This window comes from Somniosus microcephalus, unplaced genomic scaffold (assembly GCF_052327205.1).
Source record: "Somniosus microcephalus isolate GS21.2 unplaced genomic scaffold, FLI_Smic_1.0 unresolved_chr4, whole genome shotgun sequence".
Lineage (NCBI taxonomy): Eukaryota > Metazoa > Chordata > Chondrichthyes > Squaliformes > Somniosidae > Somniosus > Somniosus microcephalus.
Window position 1 is genome coordinate 40,146,485 of NW_028225182.1, and position 27,843 is coordinate 40,174,327.

General features: G+C 52.8%; 1 protein-coding gene across 1 annotated transcript in view; it reads left to right on the top strand.

The window, feature by feature from the left end:
• LOC147090597 (zonadhesin-like) overlaps window positions 1–27,843 on the top strand; it is a 202,780-nt gene that overhangs the window by 93,064 nt on the left and 81,873 nt on the right. The window contains exons 27-33 of the mRNA XM_085977363.1: window positions 9,404–9,546; window positions 12,229–12,372; window positions 17,502–17,603; window positions 20,867–21,036; window positions 22,072–22,271; window positions 23,000–23,141; window positions 24,872–25,119. Coding sequence (XP_085833489.1) covers window positions 9,404–9,546; window positions 12,229–12,372; window positions 17,502–17,603; window positions 20,867–21,036; window positions 22,072–22,271; window positions 23,000–23,141; window positions 24,872–25,119 — 1,149 coding nt within the window. The remainder of the gene's footprint in view (window positions 1–9,403; window positions 9,547–12,228; window positions 12,373–17,501; window positions 17,604–20,866; window positions 21,037–22,071; window positions 22,272–22,999; window positions 23,142–24,871; window positions 25,120–27,843) is intronic.

The following is a 27,843-nucleotide window of genomic DNA, read 5'->3' on the forward strand; positions in this document are numbered from 1 at the left end:
CTCACTCCTGTCCTCCCTCACTCCAGTCCTCTCTCACTCCTGTCCTCTCTAACTCCTGTCCTCTCTCACTCCTGTCCTCTCACGCCTGTCCTCTCTCACTCCTGTCCTCTCTCACTCCTGTCCTGTCTCACTCCTGTGCTCTCTCACTCCTGTCCTCTCTCTCTCCTGTTCTCTCTCACTCCTGTCCTCTCTCACTCCTGTCCTCCCTCACTCCAGTCCTCTCTCACTCCTGTCCTCCCTCACTCCAGTCCTCTCTCACTCCTGTCTCTCTCACTCCTGTCCTCTCTCACTCCTGTCCTCTCCCACTCCTGTCCTCTCTCACTCCTGTCCTCTCACTCCTGTCCTCTCACTCCTGTCCTCTCTCACTCCTGTCCTCTCTCACTCCTGGCCTCTCTCACTCCTGTCCTCTCTCACTCCTGTCTCTCTCACTCCTGTTCTCTCTCACTCCTGTCCTCTCTCACTCCTTTCCTCTCTCACTCCTGTCCTCTCTCACTCCTGTCCTCTCTCACTCCTGTCTCTCTCACTCCTGTTCTCTCTCACTCCTGTCCTCTCTCACCCCTGTCCTCTCTCACTCCTGTCTCTCTCATTCCTGTTCTCTTTCACTCCTGTCCTCCCTCACTCCTGTCCTCTCTCACTCCTGTCCTCTCTCACTCCTGTCCTCTCACTCCTGTCCTCTCTCACTCCTGTCCTCTCACTCCTGTCCTCTCTCACTCCTGTCTCTCTCACTCCTGTCCTCTCTCACTCATGTCTCTCTCACTCCTGTCCTCTCTCACTCCTGTCCTCTCACTCCTGTCCTCTCTCACTCCTGTCCTCTCTCACTCCTGTCCTCTCTCACTCCTGTCCTCTCTCACTCCTGTCCTCACTCATTCCTGTCCTCTCTCACTCCTGTCCTCTCTCACTCCAGTCCTCCCTCACTCCTGTCCTCCCTCACTCCTGTCCTCTCTCACTCCTGTCCACTCTCAACTCCTGTCCTCTCTCACTCTTGTCCTCTCTCACTCCTGTCCTCTCTCACTCCAGTCCTCCCTCACTCCTGTCCTCTCTCACTCCTGTCCTCTCTCACTCCTGTCCTCTCTCACTCCTGTCCTCTCTCACTCCTGTCCTCTCTCACTCCTGTCCTCTCTCACTCCTGTCCTCTCTCACTCCTGTCCTCTCTCACTCCTGTCCTCTCTCACTCCTGTCCTCCTCTCACTCCTGTCCTCTCTCACTCCTGTCCCCTCTCACTCCTGTCCTCTCTCACTCCTGTCCTCTCTCACTCCTGTCCTCTCTCACTCTTGTCCTCTCTCACTCTGTCCTCTCTCACTCCTGTCCTCTCTCACTCCTGTCCTCTCTCTCTCCTGTCCTCTCTCACTCTGTCCTCTCTCACTCCTGTCCTCTCTCACTCCTGTCCCCTCTCACTCCTGTCCTCTCTCACTCCTGTCCTCTCTCACTCCTGTCCTCTCTCACTCTTGTCCTCTCTCACTCTGTCCTCTCTCACTCCTGTCCTCTCTCACTCCTGTCCCCTCTCACTCCTGTCCTCTCTCACTCCTGTCCTCTCTCACTCCTGTCCTCTCTCACTCTTGTCCTCTCTCACTCTGTCCTCTCTCACTCCTGTCCTCTCTCACTCCTGTCCTCTCTCACTCCTGTCCTCTCTCACTCCTGTCCTCTCTCACTCTTGTCCTCTCTCACTCCTGTCCTCTCTCACTCCTGTCCTCTCTCACTCTTGTCCTCTCTCACTCCTGTCCTCTCTCACTCCTGTCCTCTCTCACTCCTGTCCTTCCTCACTCCTGTCCTCTCTCACTCCTGTCCTCTCTCACTCCTGTCCTCTCACTCCTGTCCTCCTCACTCCTGTCCTCTCTCACTCCTGTCCTCTCTCACTCCTGTCCTCTCTCACTCCTGTCCTCTCTCACTCCTGTCCTCTCTCCTGTTCTCTCTCACTCCTGTCCTCTCTCACTCCTGTCCTCTCTCACTCCTGTCCTCTCTCACTCCTGTCCTCTCTCACTCCTGTTCTCTCTCACTCCTGTCCTCTCTCACTCCTGTCCTCTCTCACTCCTGTCCTCTCTCACTCCTGTCCTCTCTCACTCCTGTCCTCCCTCACTCCTGTCCTCTTTCACTCCTGTCCTCTCTCACTCCTGTCCTCTCTCACTCCTGTCCTCTCTCACTCCTGTCCTCTCTCACTCCTGTCCTCTCTCACTCCTGTCCTCTCTCACTCCTGTCCTCTCTCACTCCTGTCATCCCTCACTCCTGTCCTCTCTCACTCCTGGCCTCCCTCACTCCTGTCCTCTCTCACTCCTGTCCTCTCACACTCCTGTCCTCTCTCACTCCTGTCCTCTCTCACTCCTGTCCTCTCTCACTCCTGTCTCTCTCACTCCTGTCCTCTCTCACTCCTGTCCTCTCTCACTCCTGTCCTCTCTCACTCCTGTCCTCTCTCACTCCTGTCCTCTCACTCCTGTCCTCTCTCACTCCTGTCCTCTCTCACTCCTGTCCTCTCAATCCTGTCCTCTCTCACTCCTGTCCTCTCTCACTCCTGTCCTCCCTCACTCCTGTCCTCCCTCACTCCTGTCCTCTCTCACTCCTGTCCTCTCACTCCTGTCCTCTCTCACTCCAGTCCTCTCTCACTCCTGTCCTCCCTCACTCCTGTCCTCTCACTCCTGTCCTCTCTCACTCCTGTACTCTCTCACTCCTGTCCTCCCTCACTCCTGTCCTCTCTCACTCCTGTCCTCTCTCACTCCTGTCCTCTCTCACTCCTGCCCTCACTCACTCCTGTCCTCTCTCACTCCTGTCCTCTCTCACTCCTGTCCTCTCTCACTCCTGTCCTCTCACTCCTGTCCTCTCTCACTCCTGTCCTCTCTCACTCCTGTCCTCTCTCACTCCTGTCCTCTCTCACTCCTGTCCTCTCTCACTCCTGTCCTCTCTCACTCCTGTCCTCCCTCACTCCTGTCCTCTCTCAGTCCTGTCCTCCCTCACTCCTGTCCTCTCACTCCTGTCCTCTCTCACTCCTGTTCTCTCTCACTCCTGTCCTCCCTCACTCCTGTCCTCTCTCACTCCAGTCCTCTCTCACTCCTGTCCTCCCTCACTCCTGTCCTCTCACTCCTGTCCTCTCTCACTCCTGTTCTCTCTCACTCCTGTCCTCCCTCACTCCTGTCCTCTCTCACTCCTGTCCTCTCTCACTCCTGTCCTCTCTCACTCCTGCCCTCACTCACTCCTGTCCTCTCTCACTCCTGTCCTCTCTCAATCCTGTCCTCTCTCACTCCTGTCCTCTCACTCCTGTCCTCTCTCACTCCTGTCCTCTCTCACTCCTGTCCTCTCTCACTCCTGTCCTCTCTCACTCCTGTCCTCTCTCACTCCTGTCCTCTCTCACTCCTGTCCTCCCTCACTCCTGTCCTCTCTCAGTCCTGTCCTCTCTCACTCCTGTCCTCTCTCACTCCTGTCCTCTCTCACTCCTGTCCTCTCTCACTCCTGTCCTCTCTCACTCCTGTCCTCTCTCACTCCTGTCCTCTCTCACTCCTGTCCTCTCTCACTCCTGTCCTCCCTCACTCCTGTCCTCTCTCAGTCCTGTCCTCTCTCACTCCTGTCCTCTCTCACTCCTGTCCTCTCTCACTCCTGTCCTCTCTCACTCCTGTCCTCTCTCACTCCTGTCCTCTCTCACTCCTGTCCTCTCTCACTCCTGTCCTCTCTCACTCCTGTCCTCTCTCACTCCTGTCCTCTCTCACTCCTGTCCTCTCACTCCTGTCCTCCCTCACTCCTGTCCTCTCTCACTCCTGTCCTCTCTCACTCCTGTCCTCTCTCACTCCTGTCCTCTCTCACTCCTGTCCTCTCACTCCTGTCCTCTCACTCCTGTCCTCTCTCACTCCTGTCCTCTCTCACTCCTGTCCTCTCTCACTCCTGCCCTCTCTCACTCCTGTCCTCTCTCACTCCTGTCCTCTCTCACTCCTGTCCTCTCTCACTCCTGTCCACTCTCACTGCTGTCTCTCTCACTCCTGTCCTCTCTCACTCCTGTCCTCTCTCACTCCTGTCCTCTCTCACTCCTGTCCTCTCTCACTCTTGTCCTCTCACTCCTGTCCTCTCTCACTCCTGTCCTCTCTCTCTCCTGTCCTCTCTCACTCCTGTCCTCTCTCACTCCTGTCCTCTCTCACTCCTGTCCTCCCTCACTCCTGTCCTCTCTCACTCCTGTCCTCTCTCACTCCTGTCCTCTCTCACTCCTGTCCTCTCTCACTCCTGTCCTCTCACTCCTGTCCTCTCCCACTCCTGTCCTCTCTCACTCCTGTCCTCTCTCACTCATGTCCTCTCTCACTCCTGTCCTCTCTCACTCCTGTCCTCTCACTCCTGTCCTCCCTCACTCCTGTCCTCTCTCACTCCTGTCCTCTCTCACTCCTGTCCTCTCTCACTCCTGTCCTCTCTCACTCCTGTCCTCTCTCACTCCTGTCCTCTCACTCCTGTCCTCCCTCACTCCTGTCCTCTCTCATTCCTGTCCTCTCTCACTCCTGTCCTCTCTCACCCCTGTGCTCTCTCACTCCTGTCCTCTCTCACTCCTGTCCTCTCTCACTCCTGTCCTCTCTCACTCCTGTCCTCCCTCACTCCTGTCCTCTCTCACTCCTGTCCTCTCTCACTCCTGTCCTCTCTCACTCCTGTCCTCTCACTCCTGTCCTCCCTCACTCCTGTCCTCTCTCACTCCTGTCCTCTCTCACTCCTGTCCTCTCTCACTCCTGTCCTCTCACTCCTGTCCTCCCTCACTCCTGTCCTCTCTCACTCCTGTCCTCTCTCACTCCTGTCCTCTCCCACTCCTGTCCTCTCTCACTCCTGTCCTCTCACTCCTGTCCTCTCACTCCTGTCCTCTCTCACTCCTGTCCTCTCTCACTCCTGGCCTCTCTCACTTCTGTCCTCTCTCACTCCTGTCTCTCTCACTCCTGTTCTCTCTCACTCCTGTCCTCTCTCACTCCTCTCCTCTCTCACTCCTGTCCTCTCTCACTCCTGTCCTCTCTCACTCCTGTCTCTCTCACTCCTGTTCTCTCTCACTCCTGTCCTCTCTCACTCCTGTCCTCTCTCACTCCTGTCTCTCTCATTCCTGTTCTCTTTCACTCCTGTCCTCCCTCACTCCTGTCCTCTCTCACTCCTGTCCTCTCTCACTCCTGTCCTCTCTCACTCCTGTCCTCTCTCACTCCTGTCCTCTCTCACTCCTGTCCTCACTCATTCCTGTCCTCTCTCACTCCTGTCCTCTCTCACTCCAGTCCTCCCTCACTCCTGTCCTCCCTCACTCCTGTCCTCTCTCACTCCTGTCCACTCTCACTCCTGTCCTCTCTCACTCTTGTCTTCTCTCACTCCTGTCCTCTCTCACTCCAGTCCTCCCTCACTCCTGTCCTCCCTCACTCCTGTCCTCTCTCACGCCTGTCCTCTCTCACTCTTGTCCTCTCTCACTCCTGTCCTCTCTCACTCCTGTCCTCTCTCACTCCTGTCCTCCCTCACTCCTGTCCTCTCACTCCTGTCCTCTCTCACTCCTGTCCTCCCTCACTCCTGTCCTCTCTCACTCCTGTCCCCTCTCACTCCTGTCCTCTCTCACTCCTGTCCTCTCTCACTCTTGTCCTCTCTCACTCCTGTCCTCTCTCACTCCTGTCCTCTCTCACTCCTGTCCTCTCTCACTCCTGTCCTCTCTCACTCCTGTCCTCTCACACTCTTGTCCTCTCTCACTCCTGTCCTCTCTCACTCCTGTCCTCCCTCACTCCTGTCCTTCCTCACTCCTGTCCTCTCTCACTCCTGTCCTCCCTCACACCTGTCCTCTCACTACTGTCCTCCTTCACTCCTGTCCTCTCTCACTCCTGTCCTCTCTCACTCCTGTCCTCTTTCACTCCTGTCCTCTCTCCTGTTCTCTCTCACTCCTGTCCTCTCTCACTCCTGTCCTCTCTCACTCCTGTCCTCTCTCACTCCTGTCCTCTCTCTCTCCTGTTCTCTCTCACTCCTGTCCTCTCTCACTCCTGTCCTCTCTCACTCCTGTCCTCTCTCACTCCTTTCCTCTCTCACTCCTGCCCTCCCTCACTCCTGTCTCTTTCACTCCTGTCCTCTCTCACTCCTGTCCTCTCTCACTCCTGTCCTCTCTCACTCCTGTCCTCCCTCACTCCTGTCCTCTCTCACTCCTGTCCTCTCTCACTCCTGTCCTCCCTCACTCCTGTCCTCTCTCACTCCTGGCCTCCCTCACTCCTGTCCTCTCTCACTCCTGTTCTCTCTCACTCCTGTCCTCTCTCACTCCTGTCCTCTCTCTCTCCTGTCCTCTCTCACTCCTGTTCTCTCTCACTCCTATCCTCTCTCACTCCTGTCCTCTCTCACTTATGACCTCTCTCACTCCTGTCCTCTCTCACTCCTGTCCTCTCTCACTCCTGTCCTCTCTCATTCCTGTCCTCTCTCACTCCTGTCCTCCCTCACTCCTGTCCTCTCTCACTCCTGTCCTCCCTCACTCCTGTTCTCTCTCACTCCTGTCCTCTCTCACTCCTGTCCTCTCACTCCTGTCCTCTCTCACTCCTGTCCTCTCTCACTCCTGTCCTCTCTCACTCCTGTCCTCTCTCACTCCTGTCCTCCCTCACGCCTGTCCTCCCTCACGCCTGTCCTCTCACTCCTGTCCTCCCTCACTCCTGTCCTCTCTCACTCCTGTCCTCCCTCACTCCTGTCCTCTCTCACTCCTGTCCTCTCACTCCTGTCCTCCCTCACTCCTGTCCTCTCTCACTCCTGTCCTCTCACTCCTGTCCTCTCTCACTCCTGTCCTCTCTCACTCCTGTCCTCCCTCACTCCTGTCCTCCCTCACTCCTGTCCTCTCTCACTCCTGTCCTCTCACTCCTGTCCTCTCTCACTCCTGTCCTCTCTCACTCCTGTCCTCTCTCACTCCTGTCCTCCCTCACTCCTGTCCTCTCACTCCTCTCCTCTCTCACCTCTGTTCTCTCTCACTCCTGTCCTCTCTCACTCCTGTCCTCTCTCACTCCTGTCCTCACTCACTCCTGTCCTCTCTCACTCCTGTCCTCTCACTCCTGTCCTCTCTCACTCCTGTCCTCTCTCACTCCTGTCCTCTCTCACTCCTGTCCTCTCTCACTCCTGTCCTCTCTCACTCCTGTCCTCTCACTCCTGTCCTCTCTCACTCCTGTCCTCTCTCACTCCTGTCCTCTCTCACTCCTGTCCTCTCTCACTCCTGTCCTCTCTCACTCCTGTCCTCCCTCACTCCTGTCCTCTCTCAGTCCTGTCCTCTCTCACTCCTGTCCTCTCTCACTCCTGTCCTCTCTCACTCCTGTCCTCTCTCACTCCTGTCCTCTCTCACTCCTGTCCACTCTCACTGCTGTCCTCTCTCACTCCTGTCCTCTCTCACTCCTGTCCTCTCTCACTCCTGTCCTCTCTCACTCCTGTCCTCTCTCACTCCTGTCCTCCCTCACTCCTGTCCTCTCTCACTCCTGTCCTCTCTCACTCCTGTCCTCTCTCACTCCTGTCCTCTCTCACTCCTGTCCTCTCTCACTCCTGTCCTCTCACTCCTGTCCTCTCACTCCTGTCCTCTCTCACTCCTGTCCTCTCTCTCTCCTGTCCTCTCTCACTCCTGTCCTCTCTCACTGCTGTCCTCTCTCACTCCTGTCCTCTCTCACTCCTGCCCTCTCTCACTCCTGTCCTCTCTCACTCCTGTCCTCTCTCACTCCTGTCCTCTCTCACTCCTGTCCTCTCTCACTCCTGTCCACTCTCACTCCTGTCTCTCTCACTCCTGTCCTCTCTCACTCCTGTCCTCTCTTACTCCTGTCCTCTCTCACTCCTGTCCTCTCTCACTCTTGTCCTCTCACTCCTGTCCTCTCTCACTCCTGTCCTCTCTCTCTCCTGTCCTCTCTCACTCCTGTCCTCTCTCACTCCTGTCCTCTCTCACTCCTGTCCTCCCTCACTCCTGTCCTCTCTCACTCCTGTCCTCTCTCACTCCTGTCCTCTCTCACTCCTGTCCTCTCTCACTCCTGTCCTCTCACTCCTGTCCTCTCACTCCTGTCCTCTCCCACTCCTGTCCTCTCTCACTCCTGACCTCTCTCACTCCTGTCCTCTCTCACTCCTGTCCTCTCTCACTCCTGTCCTCTCACTCCTGTCCTCCCTCACTCCTGTCCTCTCTCACTCCTGTCCTCTCTCACTCCTGTCCTCTCTCACTCCTGTCCTCTCTCACTCCTGTCCTCTCTCACTCCTGTCCTCTCACTCCTGTCCTCCCTCACTCCTGTCCTCTCTCATTCCTGTCCTCTCTCACTCCTGTCCTCTCTCACTCCTGTGCTCTCTCACTCCTGTCCTCCCTCACTCCTGTCCTCTCTCACTCCTGTCCTCTCTCACTCCTGTCCTCCCTCACTCCTGTCCTCTCTCACTCCTGTCCTCTCTCACTCCTGTCCTCTCTCACTCCTGTCCTCTCACTCCTGTCCTCCCTCACTCCTGTCCTCTCTCACTCCTGTCCTCTCTCACTCCTGTCCTCTCTCACTCCTGTCCTCTCTCACTCCTTTCCTCTCTCACTCCTGTCCTCTCTCACTCCTGTCCTCTCTCACTCCTTTCCTCTCTCACTCCTGTTCTCTCTCATTCCTATCCTCTCGCTCTCCTATTCTCCCACACTCCTGTTCTCTCTCGTACGGAACCCCATACCCCTGCAAACGGTCAGTATCTGCAGGAGAAGATATGGGAAAGTTGGGAAACACAGGAGGAAAACTTGTTTATTTATTTTTAAAATGGAGCTTGAGAAACGACAACCTACCCACGATCGAGAGCTACGGGATGAAAACTGCCCACAGTGTTATCATTCTACCCAGAATCCATAGCTATAGGGTAAAAATTGGCCATATTGGCGTCATTCTACCCAGAATCGATTGCTATAGGGTAAACAGTGGCCACATTGGTGTCATTCTACCCAGAATCCATTGCTATAGGGTAAACAGTGGCCATATTGGTGTCATTCTACCCAGAATCCATTGCAATAGGGTAAACAGTGGCCATATTGGTGTTATTCTGCACTGAATTCATTGCTATAAGGTAATAATTGGGCATATTGGTGCCATTCTACCCAGAATCCATTGCTATAGGGTACAAACTGGGCATATTGGTGTCATTCTACCCAGAATCCATTGCTATAGGGTACAAATTGGCCATATTGGTGTCATTCCACCCAGAATCCATTGCAACAGGGTGAAAAGTGGCCACAGTGGTGTCATTCTACCCAGAATCCATAGCTATAGGATACAAATTGGTCACAGCAATGTCCTCCTACTTGGAGTCAATGGTGCCAGGGCACAGGCTGACTTTAGAGGCGCCACCCTACCGATGAAGTGTTTCTGACTCAATGACAGTAAGGGCAAGCTGCTTTTATACGGTGCCTTCAGCGTAGGAAGGCATTACGAGGTGCTTCACTGAAGACAGAAGTTGATGCCAAACACAACTCTTCCCCTTTTGATTGCAGCTGGGCCAAACGAGAATCCGCTTGCCCAAGGTTGTAGGGAACACCCACATCACTCAATCTGGGCAGTACATAATAGTCTCGACGGACTTCGGCCTGCTGGTGCTATACGACGGAAACCATTTTGTGAAGATCACCGTACCCGGGTGAGTCCCGTGCCTTTTGAGCTTGAGTGCGCCGACTGTGTTTCATTCAAGCGAATCTGGCCGTAAAGTTATCCTATTGTAGCGAGAGGGTTCGAGTACAAGAACAAGGATGTCTTGCTGCAGTTGTACAGGGCCTTGGTGAGACCGCACCTTGAGTATTGTGTGCAGTTTTGGTCGCCTTACCTGAGGAAGGATGTTCTTGCCATGGAAGGAGTGCAGCGAAGATTCACCAGGCTGATACCTGGGATGGCAGGAATGACGTATGAGGAGAGATTGGGTCGATTGGGCTTGTACTCGCTGGAGTTTAGAAGAATGAGAGGGGATCTCATTGAAACTTATAAAATTCTGACAGGACTGGGCAGACTAGATGCAGGAAGGATGTTCCCGATGGCAGAGGAGTCCAGAACCAGGGGTCACAGTCTAAGGATAAGGGGTAGGCCATTTAGGACAGAAATGAGGAGGAATTTCTTCACCCAGAGAGTGGTGAACCTGTGGAACTCTCTACCACAGAAGGCAGTAGAGGCCAATTCATTAAATATATTCAAGAAGGAGTTGGATATATTTCTTAAGGCTAAAGGGATCAAGGGATATGGGGAGAAAGCAGGGACAGGGTACTGAATTTGGATGATCAGCCATGATCTCATTGAATGGCGGAGCAGGCTTGAGGGGCCGAATGGCCTACTCCTGCTCCTATCTTCTATGTTTCTATGTTTCTCACCTCTGTTTTACACTCGCCTCTGTGAAGGTCCCAGAGCCCGCTGGCCAGTGACCCCACGTCCACTCTTGCCATGCGCTGCGCTGACTTGACCCAGATTCTGATGCTTTGCCAATTAGCTGCAGATTGCCGACCCGCTCCGGCTGACCATCGGCCTAGATATTGCAGAGCCTGCATTTCTACGCCGCCTTTCACGACCACCGGACGTCCCAAAGCGCTTTACAGCCAATGAAGTACTTTTTGGAGTGTAGTTACTGTTGTAATGTAGGAAACACGGCAGCCAATTTGCGCACAGCAAGCTCCTTTCTCCCCTGGTTCACAACAACATGTTTCGAGTAAGCGTGTGAGACTTCGTAGTGGAGTATACGGGACGGACTTTATTGATGCACAGTAAAGGTGATCGGCCTTTAACTGTGAACAGAGAGTGACTTTGCCGGTTTCTGTATCTGTCGAGCACGCTCTGAGATACCGTTGAAAACCATGCTCCTTTCTACACCATGGCCCAGAAATTCGGGTCGGGGGCTTCCCGCGGGTGCAGGCCTCCGACCTGCACTTACCTAGCGCGCCGGCCGTTGAGCTGTGGGCCCGCGTGGGATTCCGATCCTGGGCCTGCTCCAACTGCCGGCACGCAGTGCTTGTGTATCCCAGGGGCGCAGTTAGTTCGAAGCGTCCCCTGGGATCACGTGGGCCATGGAGAGCCAATGGTAGCAGGGAATGCCCATTCATAAATTTGACAGGAAGAGCTGTCAAAACTATAAATACTATAAGTCCCAAAACATCACTAAAACTTCAAATAATTTTTTTTTTTTAAATCACATTTTTAAAATAACTATAAATTACATGAAATAACTATTTTAAACAATAATTTAAATTTTTGAAAAAATTAATTACATTTTCTAACGGGGCTAAAAATAAACTTATCTTTCTTTAAAGTATTTAAAAATAATAAATCTGTGGAAATTTTTTTTTAATTTTAATTAATTCACCACTTACCTTGTTAAAAGCAGGCCTTGCGACTGCTTTTTACATGTGTAACTCCTGGAGACTTACCCTCCCGGAGAAACCTGCAAATAAAACGTAAGTTCCAGGCGCACGCGCTGCCTCTCCGGCGCACGTGTTTGACCTCTGAACCCTTTCCTTTAAGGGAACGGAAGTTCCGGTTTCCCGCGCATGCGCAGTGCATGCACGAAAACCGGCACTTCCGTTGGGCCTACAGGTGAGCACCCAGCGCGTACTCACCCGTGGGGACCCGAATTTCTGATGCATATTTTTAACTTCATCAAAGGAAAATGTCAAAATAACGTATCTGTTTCCCAAATCCTCTGAAAACAGACTATCGGAGTAAACAGTTTGCAATTGTTTACCTCAGAACCACTTCCCTTAAACAAGACTTCCTTTACCTACTGTTTTTTTTAATTTGTTCTTGAGATGTGGGCATCGCTGGCAAGGCCCAGCACTTATTGCCCATCCCTTGAGAAGGTGGTGGTGAGCCACCTTCTTGAACCGCTGCAGTCCGTGTGGTGCTTATTGTTTCTCGTAGCGGTATTTTACAGCTGAGTGGCTCGCTGGGCCTTTTCGGAGGGCAGTTAAGAGTCGACTACATTGCTGTGGTGCCTGGAGTCACATATCGGCCAGACCGGGTAAAGACGGCAGATTTCCTTCCCTAAAGGACATTAGTAAACCAGATGGGTTTGTAGAGCTGTTGGCCATTCTGGAGTGATGTATGTTGGACATTGGCCCCCCCGGAGGCGCTAACGGGAGGCGCAAATGCACCGAATTTTTAGCCTATAACTTGTTACACCGCGTGTGACTGTATCTGTTGCTTGTGTGACGCACCCTATGATACGGAGCGACCCTCAGCCTGAAAGTACCTACCCCAGAGGTCCCTCGTTTCCCCCCCCCCCCCAGCCTGAGTGAGTTCACCCCTGGACGCTGTTGTAAAGGTCTCTTTTTTTTCTCTCTCTCAGCTCCTACACCGCACAGATGTGCGGACTGTGCGGTGACTTTAACGGCGACGACGCCAATGATTATCAAAAGCCGGATGGGAGCATGGCGGTGAATGACACCATGTTCGGAGATAGCTGGAAAACGAAAGATGACGAGGACGAGAGGTAAGGGCTGGTTACTCACATCTTCAGGTCAATCCCAGCTTTAACGTTTCAGAAAACGATGTACTGTAGGAGTCTACGTACTCCTAACAAAATATACTGAACTCGGAGAGGTTCAACAGAAAAGGTTTAATTGTTGAGACCACATGTTGAACACAAAAATGGCGTCAGAGACTACACCAAGTCCGACTGTCTTTCATCAAGTCGGACGGCTTGCACCTGAACCAGAGCGGGACAAATATCCTTGCGGGGAGGTTTGCTAGCACTGTTGGGGGGGGTTTAAACTAACTTGGCAGGGGGATGGGATACAGAGGGGAGCTGAAATAGGGGGGGATGTGCTGCCAATTATAGAGAAAAAAACAAGTCAGCTTGGTAGACAGGGCAAATATATAAGGGCAAGGCTGGATGGCATCTATTTTAATGCAAGGAGTCTTGCAAATAAGGTGGATGAACTGAAGGTGTTGATAAACACATGGGAGTATGATATTGTTGCAATCACGGAGACATGGTTGAGGGAGGGGCAAGACTGGCAGCTCAATATTCCGGGGTACAGAATCTTCAGGCGAGACAGAGGGGGGGTATAAGAGGAGGGGGTGTCGCAATATTAATTAAGGAGTCAATTACTGCAGTAAGGAGGGATGATATATTAGCAGGGTCCTCTAATGAGGCCATATGGGTGGAGCTTAAAAACAAAAAGGGGGCAAGCACTTTGCTGGGAGTGTACTATAGGCCTCCAAACAGTCAGGGGGAGATAGAGGAACAGATATGTAGGCAAATCTCAGAGAAATGTGCAAATAATAGGGTAATAATAATGGGGGATTTCAACTTCCCCAATATTAACTGGGATAGTCAGAGTGTGAAAGGCTCAGAGGGTGTAGAATTCTTAAAGTGCATCCAGGAGAGCTTTTTGAGCCAGCATGTAGAAAGTCCTACAAGAGAGGGGGCGGTACTGGACCTAATTCTAGGGAATGTGGCCGGCCAAGTGGAAAAAGTGCTAGTAGGTGAGCACTTTGGTGATAGTGACCATAATATGGTAAGATTTAAGGTGGTCATGGAAAAGGACAGGGATGGGCCGGAAATAAAGGTTCTAAATTGGGGGAAGGCCGATTTTAATAGGATAAGGCAGGATCTGGCCAAAATGGACTGGGATCAGCTACTTGTAGGAAAATCCGCATCGGAGCAATGGGAGGCTTTCAGAAGGGAGATTGAGATCATACAATGGCAACATGTTCCCGTAAAGGTCAAGAGTGGTTCCAAAAACCACAGGGAACCGTGGATGTCAGGGGATATACGAGAATGGATTAGGAAAAAAAGGAGGGCTTTTGGTAGATACAAAAGGCTAAAGACGGAGGAAGCCCTAGAGGAGTACAAAAAGTGCAGTGGGATACTTAAAAAAGAAATTAGGAGATCAAGGAGGGGCCATGAAATAACACTGGCGAGCAAAATAAAGGAAAATCCGAAGATGTTTTATAAGTATATTAAGGGTAAGAGGATAACTAGGGAAAAAATAGGGCCCATTAGGGACAAAAGTGGCAATCTGTGTGTGGAGCCGGAAGATGTAGGAGGGGTTCTAAATGAATTTTTTGCATCTGTTTTCACTATGGAGAAGGACGATGTAGACATAGAAATAGGGCGGGGGGACTGTGATATGCTCGAACATATTAACATCGAGAGGGAGGAGGTATTGGCGGTTTTAGCTGGCCTAAAAATGGATAAATCCCCAGGCCCGGATGAAATGTATCCCAGGCTGCTGTGTGAGGCAAAGGAGGAGATTGCGGGGGCTCTAACACATATATTCAGGACCTCTCTGGCCACAGGGTATGTGCCAGAGGACTGGAGAACCGCTAATGTAGTACCATTATTCAAGAAGGGTAGTAGGGAAAAACCGGGGAACTACAGGCCAGTGAGCCTAACATCAGTGGTAGGAAAATTATTGGAAAAAGTCCTGAGGGTCAAAATTTGTCTCCACTTGGAGAGGCAAGGATTAATCAGGAATAGTCAACATGGCTTTGTCAAGGGAAGATCATGTCTGACTAATTTGATTGAATTTTTTGAGGGGGTGACTAGGTGTGTGGATGAGGGTAACGCAGTGGATGTGGTATACATGGATTTCAGTAAGGCCTTCGATAAAGTCCCGCACAGGAGGCTGGTCAAGAAGGTAAGAGCCCATGGAATCCAGGGTGCCTTGGCACATTGGATACAAAACTGGCTTAGTGGCAGAAGGCAGAGGGTGATGGTCGAAGGTTGTTTTTGTGACTGGAAGCCTGTGGCCAGTGGGGTACCACAGGGATCGGTGCTGGGTCCCTTGCTGTTTGTGGTCTACATTAATGACTTGGATATGAATGTAAAGGGTATGATCAGTAAGTTCGCGGATGATACAAAAATTGGTAGGGTGGTAAATAGCGAGGAGGGTAGCCTCAGTCTGCAGGACGATATAGATGGGTTGGTCAGATGGGCGGAACAGTGGCAAATGGAATTTAACCCGGAAAAGTGCGAGGTGATGCACTTTGGGGGGACTAACAAGGCAAGGGAATACACAATGAATGGAAAGATCCTAGGCAAGACGGAGGGTCAGAGGGATCTGGGTGTGCAAGTACACAGATCCCTGAAGGCGGCGGAACAGGTGGATAAGGTGGTAAAAAAGGCATATGGGATACTTGCCTTCATTAGCCGAGGCATTGAATATAAGAGCAAGGAGGTTATGATGGAGCTGTATAAAACACTGGTTAGGCCACAGCTGGAATACTGTGTGCAGTTCTGGTCGCCACACTACAGGAAGGATGTGATCGCGTTAGAGAGGGTGCAGAGGAGATTCACCAGGATGTTACCAGGGCTGGAGCGCTTCAGCTATGAAGAGAGACTGGGCAGATTGGGTTTGTTTTCCTTGGAGCAGAGGAGGCTGAGGGGGGACATGATTGAGGTGTACAAAATTATGAGGGGCATAGATAGGATGGATGCTGAGGAGCTTTTTCCCTTAGTAGAGGGGTCAATAACTAGGGGGCATAGATTCAAGGTAAAGGGCGGGAGGTTTAGAGGGGATTTGAGAAAGAACTTTTTCACCCAGAGGGTGGTTGGAGTCTGGAACTCACTGCCTGAAAGGGTTGTGGAGGCAGGAACCCTCACAACATTTAAGATGCATTTGGATGAGCACTTGAAATGCCATAGCATACAAGGCTACGGGCCAAATGCTGGAATATGGGATTAGATTAGACAGGGCTTGATGGCCGGCGCGGACACGATGGGCCGAAGGGCCTCTATCCGTGCTGTATTACTCTATGAGTCTATGACTCTATCAGTCCACAGCTTAGACTGCCCCTCCCCCGCTCTGGGCTTAACTATGTTGCAGATCGAGTTTCTTAAAGGTGTGATCCTTCTTAAAGAGCAGCACGGTGGCATAGTGGTTAGCACTGTTGCCTCACAGCGCCAGGGACCCGGGTTCAAATCCGGCCTCAGGTGACTGTCTGTGTGGAGTTTGCACATTCTCCCCGTGTTTGCGTGGGTTTTCTCCGGGTGCTCCGGTTTCCTCCCACAGTCCAAAGATGTGCAGGTTAGGTTGATTGACCATGATAAAAATTGACCCTTAGTGTTAGGGGGGATTAAATACGTGGGGTTATGGGGTTACGGGGATAGGGCTTGGGTGGGATGGCTGTCAGTGTAGGGACTGGGTGCTAGGGTTTGGATGATCAGCCATGATCTCGTTGAATGGCGGAGCAGGCTCGAAGGGCCGAATGGCCTACTCCTGCTCCTATCTTCTATGTTTCTATGACGCCTGATTTATAGTCTATGGACCGAAAAGCGGATTGTGTCCTTTCTGTGATCGGTACGCCACAGTACGTCAGTTTAGAAGAATGAGAGGTGATCTCATTGAAACTTGTAAAATTTTCAGGGGGTGGGGATTGACAGGGTTAGACGCTGAGAGGCTGGTTCCCCCCTGGCTGGAGAGTCTAGAACCAGGGGTCACAGTCTCAGGATAAGGGGTCGGCCATTTTAAGACTGAGATGAGGAGGAATTTCTTCACTCAGAGGGTTGTGAATCTTTGGAATTCTCGACCCCAGAGGGCTGTGGAGACTCAGTCGTTGAGTATATTCAAGGCTGAGATCGATAGATTTTTGCACTCGAGGTGAATCAAGGGATATGGAGATTGACGTAAGAAAACTACTAGGCACTTGGTCTGAGTATTAAACAAAGCTTTAATCAACTGTTTTTCAACATGGTCTAGTTGTGTCCTTCACTAGTTCCTGTTAAAGAATGTCCTGCGCAAGCTGGGCCCATGCCCGAGTATTTATACACTCCCTGGACAGCGCCACCAGCAGGCCGCCCAGTATCATTTCATAAGTCATTTCCACATGAATGACAAGATTCATGTCAGAGATCGAGTGAGGAAGTTGAGGTCAAAGGTCAGCCATGACCTTATTGAACAGGGGAGCAGGCTCGAGGGGCCGTATGGCCCACTCCTGCTCCTAATTCTTATGTTCTTATGTTTAGATTCAGTCTTGAGGCACAATTATTCAGATTTCCCGATGGCCCGATGAGTAAAGACATGCCCCAATGTGGTACCAATCCATACAGACCAGACAAAGAGAGAACTTGCATTTATATAGCGCCTTTCACCACCTCAGGATGTCCCAAAGCGCTTTACAGCCAATGAAGTACTTTTGGAAGTGTGGTCACTGTTGTAATGTGGGAAACGCGCCAGCCAATTTGCGCACAGCAAGCTCCCACAAACAGCAATGTGATAATGACCAGATCGTCTGTTTTTAGTGATGTCGGTTGAGGGGTAAGTATTGGCCCCAGGACACCGGGGAGACACTCCTCCCACCCCCCTGCTCTTCTCCCAATAGTGACCGTGGGATCACCTGAGAGGGCAGGCGGGGCCTCGGTTTAACGTCTCGTCCGAAAGATGGCACCTCCGACAGTGTGGCACTCCCTCAGTACTGCCGGCAGCTCGTCCGAATGATGTAAGCGAGGCCCGAGGCCCAATTCCGGGCCAGACTCGGTCATCCCTGTTGGGGCTCACGCTGTCTGCGCACCACTGGTTAAGCGCTTGAAATCCGGCCAGGACCGATCTCTAGGTGTCCCGCTGTCCTTCGACGGTAATGCAAAGACTCGCTGATTTCTGTTCCGTGTTCCAGATGTCGATCGATTGACCCACTTCCATGCGAGAAGGATATCTACGACAAGGTGATCAGCACTGACCAATGTGGCCGCATCATTGACCCAACAGGATCGTTCAGGTATGACCTCAGTCTTAGATTCAACAGCAAAATACTGCGGATGCTGGAAATCTGAAATAACAACAGCAAATGCTGGAAACACTCAGCAGGCCAGGAGAGAGAAACAGAGTCAAAGTTTCGGATCGAACCCTTCGTCAGAATTCTCGGTCTACCTGGACCCCTCCCTCTGGCCTCCTACCCTCTCTAGATCTTTTCATTGCTAACTGCCGGCGTGACATCGGCCGTCTCCAGTTCTCTGCTGCCCTCGCTCACTCCAACCTACCTCCCTCCCTCTGAACTTCCAGCACTCAGTTCTCTCCGACCCAACCCTAACATTGTCATTAAACCTGCTGACCAGGGTGGTGCTGCTGTTGTTTAGCGAACCGACCTCTACCTAGCGGAGGCTGAACTTCAACTCTCCGACACCTCCTCCTACACCATGGCCCACAGTGTCCATTCATCACTGTGGGCATTGTCCATTCATCACTGTGGGCCCTTGTCCAGTCATCACTGTGGGCCCTTGTCCATTCATCACTGTGGGCCCTTGTCCAGTCATCACTGTGGACCCTTGTCCATTCATCACTGTGGGCCATTGTCCATGCATCACGGTGGGCCCTTGTCCATTCATCACTGTGGGCCCTTGTCCATTCATCACTGTGGGCCATTGTCCATTCATCACTGTGGGCCCTTGTCCATTCATCACTGTGGGCCCTTGTCCATTCATCACTGTGGGCCCCTGTCCATTCATCACTGTGGGCACTTGTCCATTCATCACTGTGGGCCCTTGTCCATTCATCACTGTGGGCCATTGTCCATTCATCACTGTGGGCCCTTGTCCATTCATCACTGTGGGCCCTTGTCCATTCATCACTGTGGGCCATTGTCCATTCATCACTGTGGGCCCTTGTCCATTCATCACTGTGGGCCCTTGTCCATTCATCACTGTGGGCCCTTGTCCATTCATCACTGTTGTCCCTTGTCCATTCATCACTGTGGGCCCTTGTCCATTCATCACTGTGGGCCTTGTCCATTCATCACTGTGGGCCTTGTCCATTCATCACTGTGGGCCCTTGTCCATTCATCACTGTGGGCCCTTGTCCATTCATCACTGTGGACCCTTGTCCATTCATCACTGTGGGCCCTTGTCCATTCATCACTGTGGGCCCTTGTCCATTCATCACTGTGGGCCCCTGTCCATTCATCACTGTCGGCCCTTGTCCATTCATCACTGTGGGCCCTTGTCCATTCATCACTGTGGGCCCTTGTCCATTCATCACTGTGGGCCCTTGTCCATTCATCACTGTGGGCCCTTGTCCATTCATCACTGTGGACCCTTGTCCATTCATCACTGTGGGCCCTTGTCCATTCATCACTGTGGGCCCTTGTCCATTCATCACTGTGGACCCTTGTCCATTCATCACTGTGGGCCCTTGTCCATTCATCACTGTGGGCCTTGTCCATTCATCACTGTGGACCCTTGTCCATTCAGCACTGTGGGCCATTGTCCATTCAGCACTGTGGGCCATTGTCCATTCATCACTGTGGGCCCTTGTCCATTCATCACTGTGGGCCCTTGTCCATTCATCACTGTGGACCCTTGTCCATTCATCACTGTGGGCCCTTGTCCATGCATCACTGTGGGCCCCTGTCCATTCATCACTGTGGGCCTTTGTCCATTCATCACTGTCGGCCCTTGTCCATTCATCACTGTGGGCCCTTGTCCATTCATCACTGTGGGCCCTTGTCCATTCATCACTGTGGGCCCTTGTCCATTCATCACTGTGGGCCCTTGTCCATTCAGCACTGTGGGCCCTTGTCCATTCATCACTGTGGGTCCTTGTCCATTCATCACTGTGGGCCCTTGTCCATTCATCACTGTGGGCCCTTGTCCATTCATCACTGTGGGCCCTTGTCCATTCATCACTGTGGGCCCTTGTCCATTCATCACTGTGGGCCCTTGTCCATTCATCACTGTGGGTCCTTGTCCATTCATCACTGTGGGCCATTGTCCATTCATCACTGTGGGCCCTTGTCCATTCATCACTGTGGGCCCTTGTCCATTCATCACTGTGGGCCCTTGTCCATTCAACACTGTGGACCCTTGTCCATGCATCACTGTGGGCCCCTGTCCATTCATCACTGTGGGTCCTTGTCCATGCATCACTGTGGGCCCCTGTCCATTCATCACTGTGGGCCCTTGTCCATTCATCACTGTGGGCCACTGTCCATTCATCACTGTGCGCCCTTGTCCATTCATCACTGTGGACCCTTGTCCATTCATCACTGTGGACCCTTGTCCATTCATCACTGTGGACCCTTGTCCATTCATCACTGTGGGCCCCTGTCCATTCATCACTGTGGGCCCTTGTCCATTCATCACTGTGGGCCCTTGTCCATTCATCATTGTGGGCCCTTGTCCATTTATCACTGTGGGCCACTGTCCATTCATCACGGTGGGCCCTTGTCCATTCATCACTGTCGGCCCTTATCCATTCAACACTGTGGGCCCTTGTCCATTCATCACTGTGGGCCCTTGTCCATTCATCACTGTGGGCCACTGTCCATTCATCACTGTGCGCCCTTGTCCATTCATCACTGTGGTCCCTTGTCCATTCATCACTGTGGGCCCTTGTCCATTACTTGCGGGGCCAGATTATCTCTCGGATTCAACTGGACTTGCCCGCAAATGGTCCCGATATCCCCTATTATCCGGAGAAGAAGAGTTGCTATTCCATAGCGCCTTTCACGTCCACCGGACATCTCAAAGCGCTTTACAGCCAACTAAGTACTTTTTGAAGTGTGGTCACTGTTGTAATGTGGGAAACGCGGCAGCCAATTTGCGCACAGCAAGCTCCCACAAACAGCAATGTGATAATGACCAGATAACCTGTTTTTGTTATGTTGGTTGAGGGATAAATATTGGCCCCAGGACACCGGGGAGAACTCCCACTGCTTTTCTTTGAAATAGTGGCCGTGGGATCTTTTACGTCCACCCGGGAGAGCAGACGGGGGCCTCGGTTTAACGTCTCATCCAAAACTCGGCACCTCCGACAGTGCAGCGCTCCCTCAGCACTGGCACTGGGAGTGTCAGACTGGATTTTGTGCTCGAGTCTCTGGAGTGGGACTCGAACCCACGACCTTCTGACTCAGAGGCGAGTGCGCTACCCACTGAGTCACGGCTGATGCTCAAGGAGTGCACCTTTACTGCCCGATAACTACGTAAACGACGAGTGCGACCCAAAGCCTGTACTTGTGCCTGCAGTAACATTGGTTCTAATTAACAGGGACTGTGTTAAGATAGTGGGCCCCATGCCCTACTTCAACAACTGCGTGTACGACATGTGCCAGTTCCAGGGTTACCAGCCTCCTCTGTGCGACCAGCTGCAGGCCTACACGGAAGCCTGTCTATCTGCCAGGGCCAACGTGACAAACTGGAGGACACCAGACTTCTGCCGTAAGTCTGCCTGGAGATCTTGAGCGCTGAAAGGTTGGACGGTAACGACTGGGGGTTTTTTTCCCTTTGGGCGGGCGGGGATCCCCTGCCATGACTGTGGCGGAACATTGGCGAAACACGGCCAACCTCCCACCGTAGTTTCGGCTGACACCCCAAAGAGAAAAAGTGCCAGACACCCGCCGACCCCCTTACACTGGGGTTTCCGACTGTGGTGGGGGGGGGGGGGGGGGCGGGGGGAAGATCGGAGGGACCTGAGCGGAAAACTCAGGTGGACAGCCTCCAGTGTCCGAAACTGGATGCTTGAATGGGCTCTGCCCGTGCACAAAACTGACCATTACAGGCCCGTGGCACCACTCCTCCATGGTCCCCTTTTAAACATATAACCCCGTTTCCTCACAGTTTTGGACACGGCGAAAGGAGTCCCACCCCACCCCCATGACTCTACCATGGTCTATGTTAGATAGCCTCTCAGATTCAGTGTCACAGGTCTCTCCCGTAAGTGGACCCTGTGATCCTTATAATCTGGAGTGCACCTTTATCGCCCACTATCTCGTGAAATGATAGCAACAACTTGCATTTATATAGCGCCTTTAGCACAGTAAAACATCCCACAGTGCGATTACTAAACAAAATTTGACACCGAGCCACATAAGGAGATATTGGGGCCAAAAGCTTGGTCAAAGAGGTAGGTTTTAAGGAGCGTCTTAAAGGGGGAGAGAGAGGTAGAGAGATTTAGGGAGGGAATTCCAGAGCTTAGGGCCCAGGCAGCTGAAGGCACGGCCACCAATGGCGGAGCGATGGAAATCGGGGATGTGCAAGAGGCCAGAATTGGAGGCGTGCAGAGATGTCTGGGGGTTGTAGGGCTGGAGGATGAGAATTTGAGGTCACATTGACCAGCACCCTCATGGTGTGTCCTGGCCCATGTGACCTCGCGTGTGCCACCACATGCGTGTCTGCTAGCCTTGGGAAAAGCGGGCTGATAAACATTCTAGGGAGACGAGGCACAGGAATGACCATTGTCTGTTTGTATCACAGCTCCAACCTGCTGGCCAAACTCCCACTACAGCCTGTGTGTCAGTCTGTGCCCCAGCACCTGTCTCCACCCCAACGGGTCTGACTGTTCAAGCACCTGCATCGAGGGATGTGAATGCGACCCCGGATACGTTCTCAGTGACAGAGAGTGCGTTTCCCTCTCCGACTGTGGCTGCTCAGACGCTCAGGATGACTATCACGTGGTGAGTAGCCTTCACATATAACAACATAAGAATTAAGAGTAGGCCATAGGGCCCTTCGAGCCTGCTCCGTCATTCAATAAGATCATGGCTGATCTTCGACCTCAACTCCACCTTCCCAACCGATCCCCATATCCCTTGATTCCCCTAGAGTCCAAAAATCTATCGATCTCAGCCTTGAATATACTCAACGACTGAGCATCCACAGCCCTTTGGGGTAGAGAGTACCAAAGATTCACAATCCTCTGAGTGAAGAAATTCCTCCTCATCTCAGTCCTAAATGGCCGACCCCTTATCCTGAGACTGTGCCCCCTAGTTCTAGACTCTCCAGCCAGGGGGAAACAACCTCTCAGCATCTCCCCTGTCAATCCCCCCTCAGAATCTTATATGTTTCAATGAGATCACCTCTCGTTCTTCTAAACTCCAAAGAGAGTGACGTAATTAAGACTCACTACACACTTGGCTGTACATAAAGCAAGGCTTTAATCGACTTGTAACAAAACATGGAGGTCTAGTTAGTAGTCACTAGCTTCCTGTTTCCAGACTGTCTCTGGCCAAGTTGGGCCCACGCCAGAGTATTTATACTCCTTGGGCGGCGCCCTCAGCTGGCCGTTCAGTGGTACTTCCTGAGTTACTTCTTGTAGAAGTTTCGCTTTATGACAGAGAGTATAGGCCCAATCTACTCAATCTAATTGGAACTGGTTAATGACGGAGCCTCTCTCCTCTCACAGATCAACGAGTCCTGGTACCTACCCGGCTGCACGGAGCAATGTACCTGCGTCAGTCCGAACAAAACCGAGTGTCGGATCACGAGTTGCTTGAATTTGGAGACGTGCGAGCTGCAGGATGGCATCTATGGCTGCCACCCTAAAGGTGAGGTTCTGCTTTCATTCATTCTCGGGTTGTGGGCGTCGCTGGGCAGGCCGGCATTTATTGCCCAACCCTAGTTGCCCTCGAGAAGATGTGGGTGAGACCGAATGGCTTAAGAGGCCAGTTAAGGGTCAACCACATTGGTGTGGGGCTGGCGTCATGAATAGGCCCAGACCAGGGTAAGGACCAGTATTCCCCTCCAGGAAACCCACGCAGCCGACTTACTGGCATTTCTAACCACCGCCCCTTGACATTCAACGGCATTACCATCGCCGAATCCCCCACCGTCAACATCCTGGGGGTTTACCGTTGGCCAGAAACTTAACTGGACCAGCCACATAAATACTGTGGCTACAAGAGCAGGTCAGAGGCTGGGTATTCTGCGGCGAGTGTCTCACCTCCTGACTCCCCAAAGCCTTTCCACCATCTACAAGGCACAAGTCAGGAGTGTGATGGAATACTCTCCACTTGCCTGGATGAGTGCAGCTCCAACAACACTCAAGAAACTCGACACCATCCAGGGCAAAGCAGCCCGCTTGATTGGCACCCCATCCACCACCTTAAACATTCACTCCTTCCACCACCGTCGTACCGTGTCTGCAGTGTGTACCATCTACAAGGTGCACTGCAGCAACTCGCCAAGGCTTCTTCGGCAGCACCTCCCAAACCCGCGACCTCTACCACCTAGAAGGACAAGGGCAGCAGGCGCATGGGAACACCATCACCTTCCAAGTCACACACACCATCCTGACTTGGAAATATATCGGCCGTTCCTTCATCGTCGCTGGGCCAAAATCCTGGAACTCCCTCCCTAACAGCGCTGTGGGAGTACCTTCACCACACGGACTGCAGCGGTTCAAGAAGGCGGCTCACCACCACCTTCTCGAGGGCAATTAGGGATGGGCAATAAATGCTGGCCTTGCCAGCGACGCCCACATCCCATAAACGAATAAAAAAACATTTTTTTTTAAATTTCAAAGTAAAAATTGCGCATGCGTGGTATTTTGAATGGCCTGCGTAGCCCATTAAACCCCCTGAATTGAAGTTCTCAAACTGGCATGTGAACTCCTGTTCTATTGGATTAACAGTCCAGCCACATAATGACTACGCCACCGTACCATACTGGGCCTCCAGCAGTACCTCACCCATTCCCGTGTGAGCTTCGGCAGTGTGTCCACACCCTATACGCCCACTGGAAAGCCTCACGACTAGGCCCAGCCCTGTGCCCGACTGACGTCAGCACCTTTCAGCGCCCCTTGGCTGATTATTTCCCGCCCCGCCCCGCCTCCCCTATCCAAACCCAGGAGCCTTAAGGCCTACTGTGGGCCCAAAATGTATTACCTCAGCTGAGATCCGCTAACTTAGCACAGGCCCGGATTCAAGCCTGGGGCCTCCTGGCCCGCTAAAGCTCACTGCCTTAACCAACTGAACCATCGCGGGGGCTGGCAGTTGTAGCTATTTGGCGAGGCGAGTGGGGCGGGGTGGGGTGTCGGGAGGTCATGTAGCAAAACCTCTACGAATAAGCCCAGCCAGGGTTGGCAGCCCTAACAGGAAGGGTGCGCTGCATGCAAGCCTACTAAACGCGTTATGCGGACGGTGCAGTATAAGCTGCGACCTAAGATCACCTCCTGCGCGGTTAACGATCACCAGAAGAAGGGGAACCCCCACCCTGAACTTAGGTCCAGGGTGACTCCCTCAGGAGACTGACCCGCGATTCTGCTGTCTCGCTACAGGCCACGAAACATGCAGTGCCTCCGGGGACCCCCACTACAGCACGTTTGACAAACACTTTTACGACTTCATGGGGAACTGCACCTACACCCTCTCCAAGGTCTGCCGCGCCTCCTCCGCCCTGCCCTACTTCAACGTGGAGACCAGCAACGAGCACCGCGGCACGTCCACGCGAGTCTCCTACGTGAAGGCCGTTCACGTCGAGGCCTGCGGTTATCACGTCAGCCTATTGAAGAACCGAAAAGTCAACGTGAGTATCTCGGGGTGGGGGGGGTGGGGGGCGGAAACGAAGGGGTCCTCGTCCATTGAACGAAAGTCCCTCCGTCCAGCTTCCTGATGTTGAATGCTACCCAGTGGAGCCCACTTCGCACATTTGAGGCCTTTACTGGGGTTTTTTTGAAGTGTAGTCGCTGTTGTAATGTAGGAAAGGCTACTGCACAATTTGCGCTCATAAAGCACTGGTTAGGTCACAACTGGAGCATTGCGTCCAGTTCTGGTCACCACACTTTGGAAAGGATGTGAAGGCCCTTGAGAGGGTGCAGAGGAGATTTACCAGAATGGTTCCGAGGATGGGGGATCTTAGCTACAAGAACAGGTTGGAGAAGCTGGATTTGTTTTCATTGGAGCAAAGGAGGTTGAGGGGTGATTTGATCGAGGTGTACAAGATTATGACGGGTTTGGATAGGATAGACGGGGAAAGGCTGTTCCCACTAGTTGATGGTACAAGGACTAGGGGACAGATGAAAGGTTTTGGGCAAGAGATTCAGGGGGGGATGTGAGGGAAATAATTTTTTACGCAGCGAGTGGTGAGGACCTGGAACTCGCTGCCGACGGAAGTGGTGGAAGTGGAGACACTCAATGTTTTCAAGGGGAGACTGGAGAGGCACTTGAGGGAAATAAACTTGCAGGGCTACGGGGATAGAGCGGGGGAATGGGACTGACTGGATTGCTCTACAGAGAGCCGGCACGGACTCGACGGGACGAATGGCCTCCTTCTGTGCCGTTATGACTCTATGAGCTAGAAATTCACTTTGGGCCCGCCAGCTGGCTTGCGCCCAAAAGTTACCGCTGCGCGCAGAGCCACGTGCGCCCGCCGGAAATTCAGTTTCAGCGCCCCAAGTCGAAGCCGACCGCAATTCAAGGGTGTGGCCGCCCCCGCTTGGGGCGCTGAAACTGAATTTCGGCGCGCTAGGTGCTGCAGCGCCACCCGCTGCGGTGCGGCAGGCTGCGGTACTGCAGGCCTTCCTCCTTCTCTTAAGGGGGAGGTGCCTGCAACAGCGAGATCGCCGCTCGCTAGTGCCGGCAAATGAGCCCGGCACCACGGAGAAGTGCCGGGCTCCCGGAAAGCAGCCGGCAATGCCGCGGGGGGGGGGGTGGAGGAGGCCGGGGAAGGAGGTGCGGGCAGGCGGCCGCCGAAAAAGCGGCCGGCCGCACCTCCGCCTTAACTCGCCCCAATAAGGCTGCAGGACGGCCCCGGTTGCTGAACGTTGCTGCGGAAGAGGCGGCCGCAACTAAATATGGGGGTCGGGCCGGTAGCGGGGCGGAACCGGGGCACTGCGCACACCGATGACGTCATCGGTGTCGGCGCAGCGCTACCGGCTACCGCCGCCATTAACGCAGCGCTGAATATCAGCGCAAGCTCCTCTAGTGGCGCAGAAGCCCTCTTTGGGCGGAAACTGGGCGCAAAGCCCACTGAATTTCTAGGCCTATGATTCCCACAAACAGCAATGTGATAATGAGCAGATAATCTGTTTCAGTGACGTTGATTGAGGGATAAATATTGGCCCCAGGACACCGGGGAGAACTCCATTGCTCTTCTTCCAATAGTGACCATGAGATCTTTCACCTCCACCCAAGAAGCCTCACATCTCACTTGAAGGGTGGCACCTCCAACAGTGCCGGCCTTCAGAGATGTGCCGGTTCCTGACTGCGGCGGGATAGTGAGGACTCCTCAGCGTAGGGAATCCCTGCCCACACTCGCCTCGGAGTCAGAAGGTCGTGGGTTCAAGCCCCACTCCAGGGACTTGAGCACATAAATCCAGGCCGACACTCCCAGTGGTAGTGCTGAGGGAATGCCGCACTGTCGGAGGTGCCGTCTTTCGGATGAGACGTTAAACCGAGGCCCCGTCTGCTTTCTCAGGTGGATGTAAAAGATCCCACGACACTCTTCAAAGAGGAGCAGGGGGGGAGGTTCTCCCCAGTGTCCTGGGGCCAATATTTGTCCCTCAACCAACATAACAAAAACAGATGATCTGGTCATTATCACATTGCTGTTTGTGGGAGCTTGCTGTGCGCAAATTGGCTGCCGCGTTTCCCACAGTACAACAGTGACTCCACTTCAAAAAGTACTTCATTGGCTGTAAAGCGCTTTGGGACGTCCAGTGGTTGTGAAAGGCGCTATAGAAATGCAAGTCTTTCTTTCTTTTTTGTTTCCTTTGGCTCCGCCTGACGACATTTGCCTTGTGAGGGGGCGAGCGAAGACTCCGCTTCTTGCGCGGCCAGTCGAAAACTCCTGGGGAAAAGCAGCAGGGACCTGGTGCACACGGAGTAGAGGGGGTTTTCAATGGTCTCCCGCCAGGATACCCCGGTGGGTTGGAGGGGGGAGTGGCGGGGCAATCTATATTAATGACTTGGATGAAGGGACTGAGTGTAATGTAACCAAATTTGCTGATGATACAAAGATAGGTAGGAAAGCAAATTGTGTGGAGGACGCAAAGAATCTCCAAGGGGATGTAGATAGGCTAAGTGAGTGGGCAAAAATCTGGCAGATGGAGTATAATATGGGAAAATGCGAGGTTATCCACTTTGGTAGGAAAAATAAAAAAGCAAATTATTGTTTAAATGGGGAGAGATTACAAAATGCTGAGGTACAGAGGGATCTGGGGGTCCTCGTACATGAATCACAAAAAGTTAGCATGCAGGTACAGCAAGTAATGAGGAAGGCAAATGGAATGTTGGCCTTTATTGCAAAGGG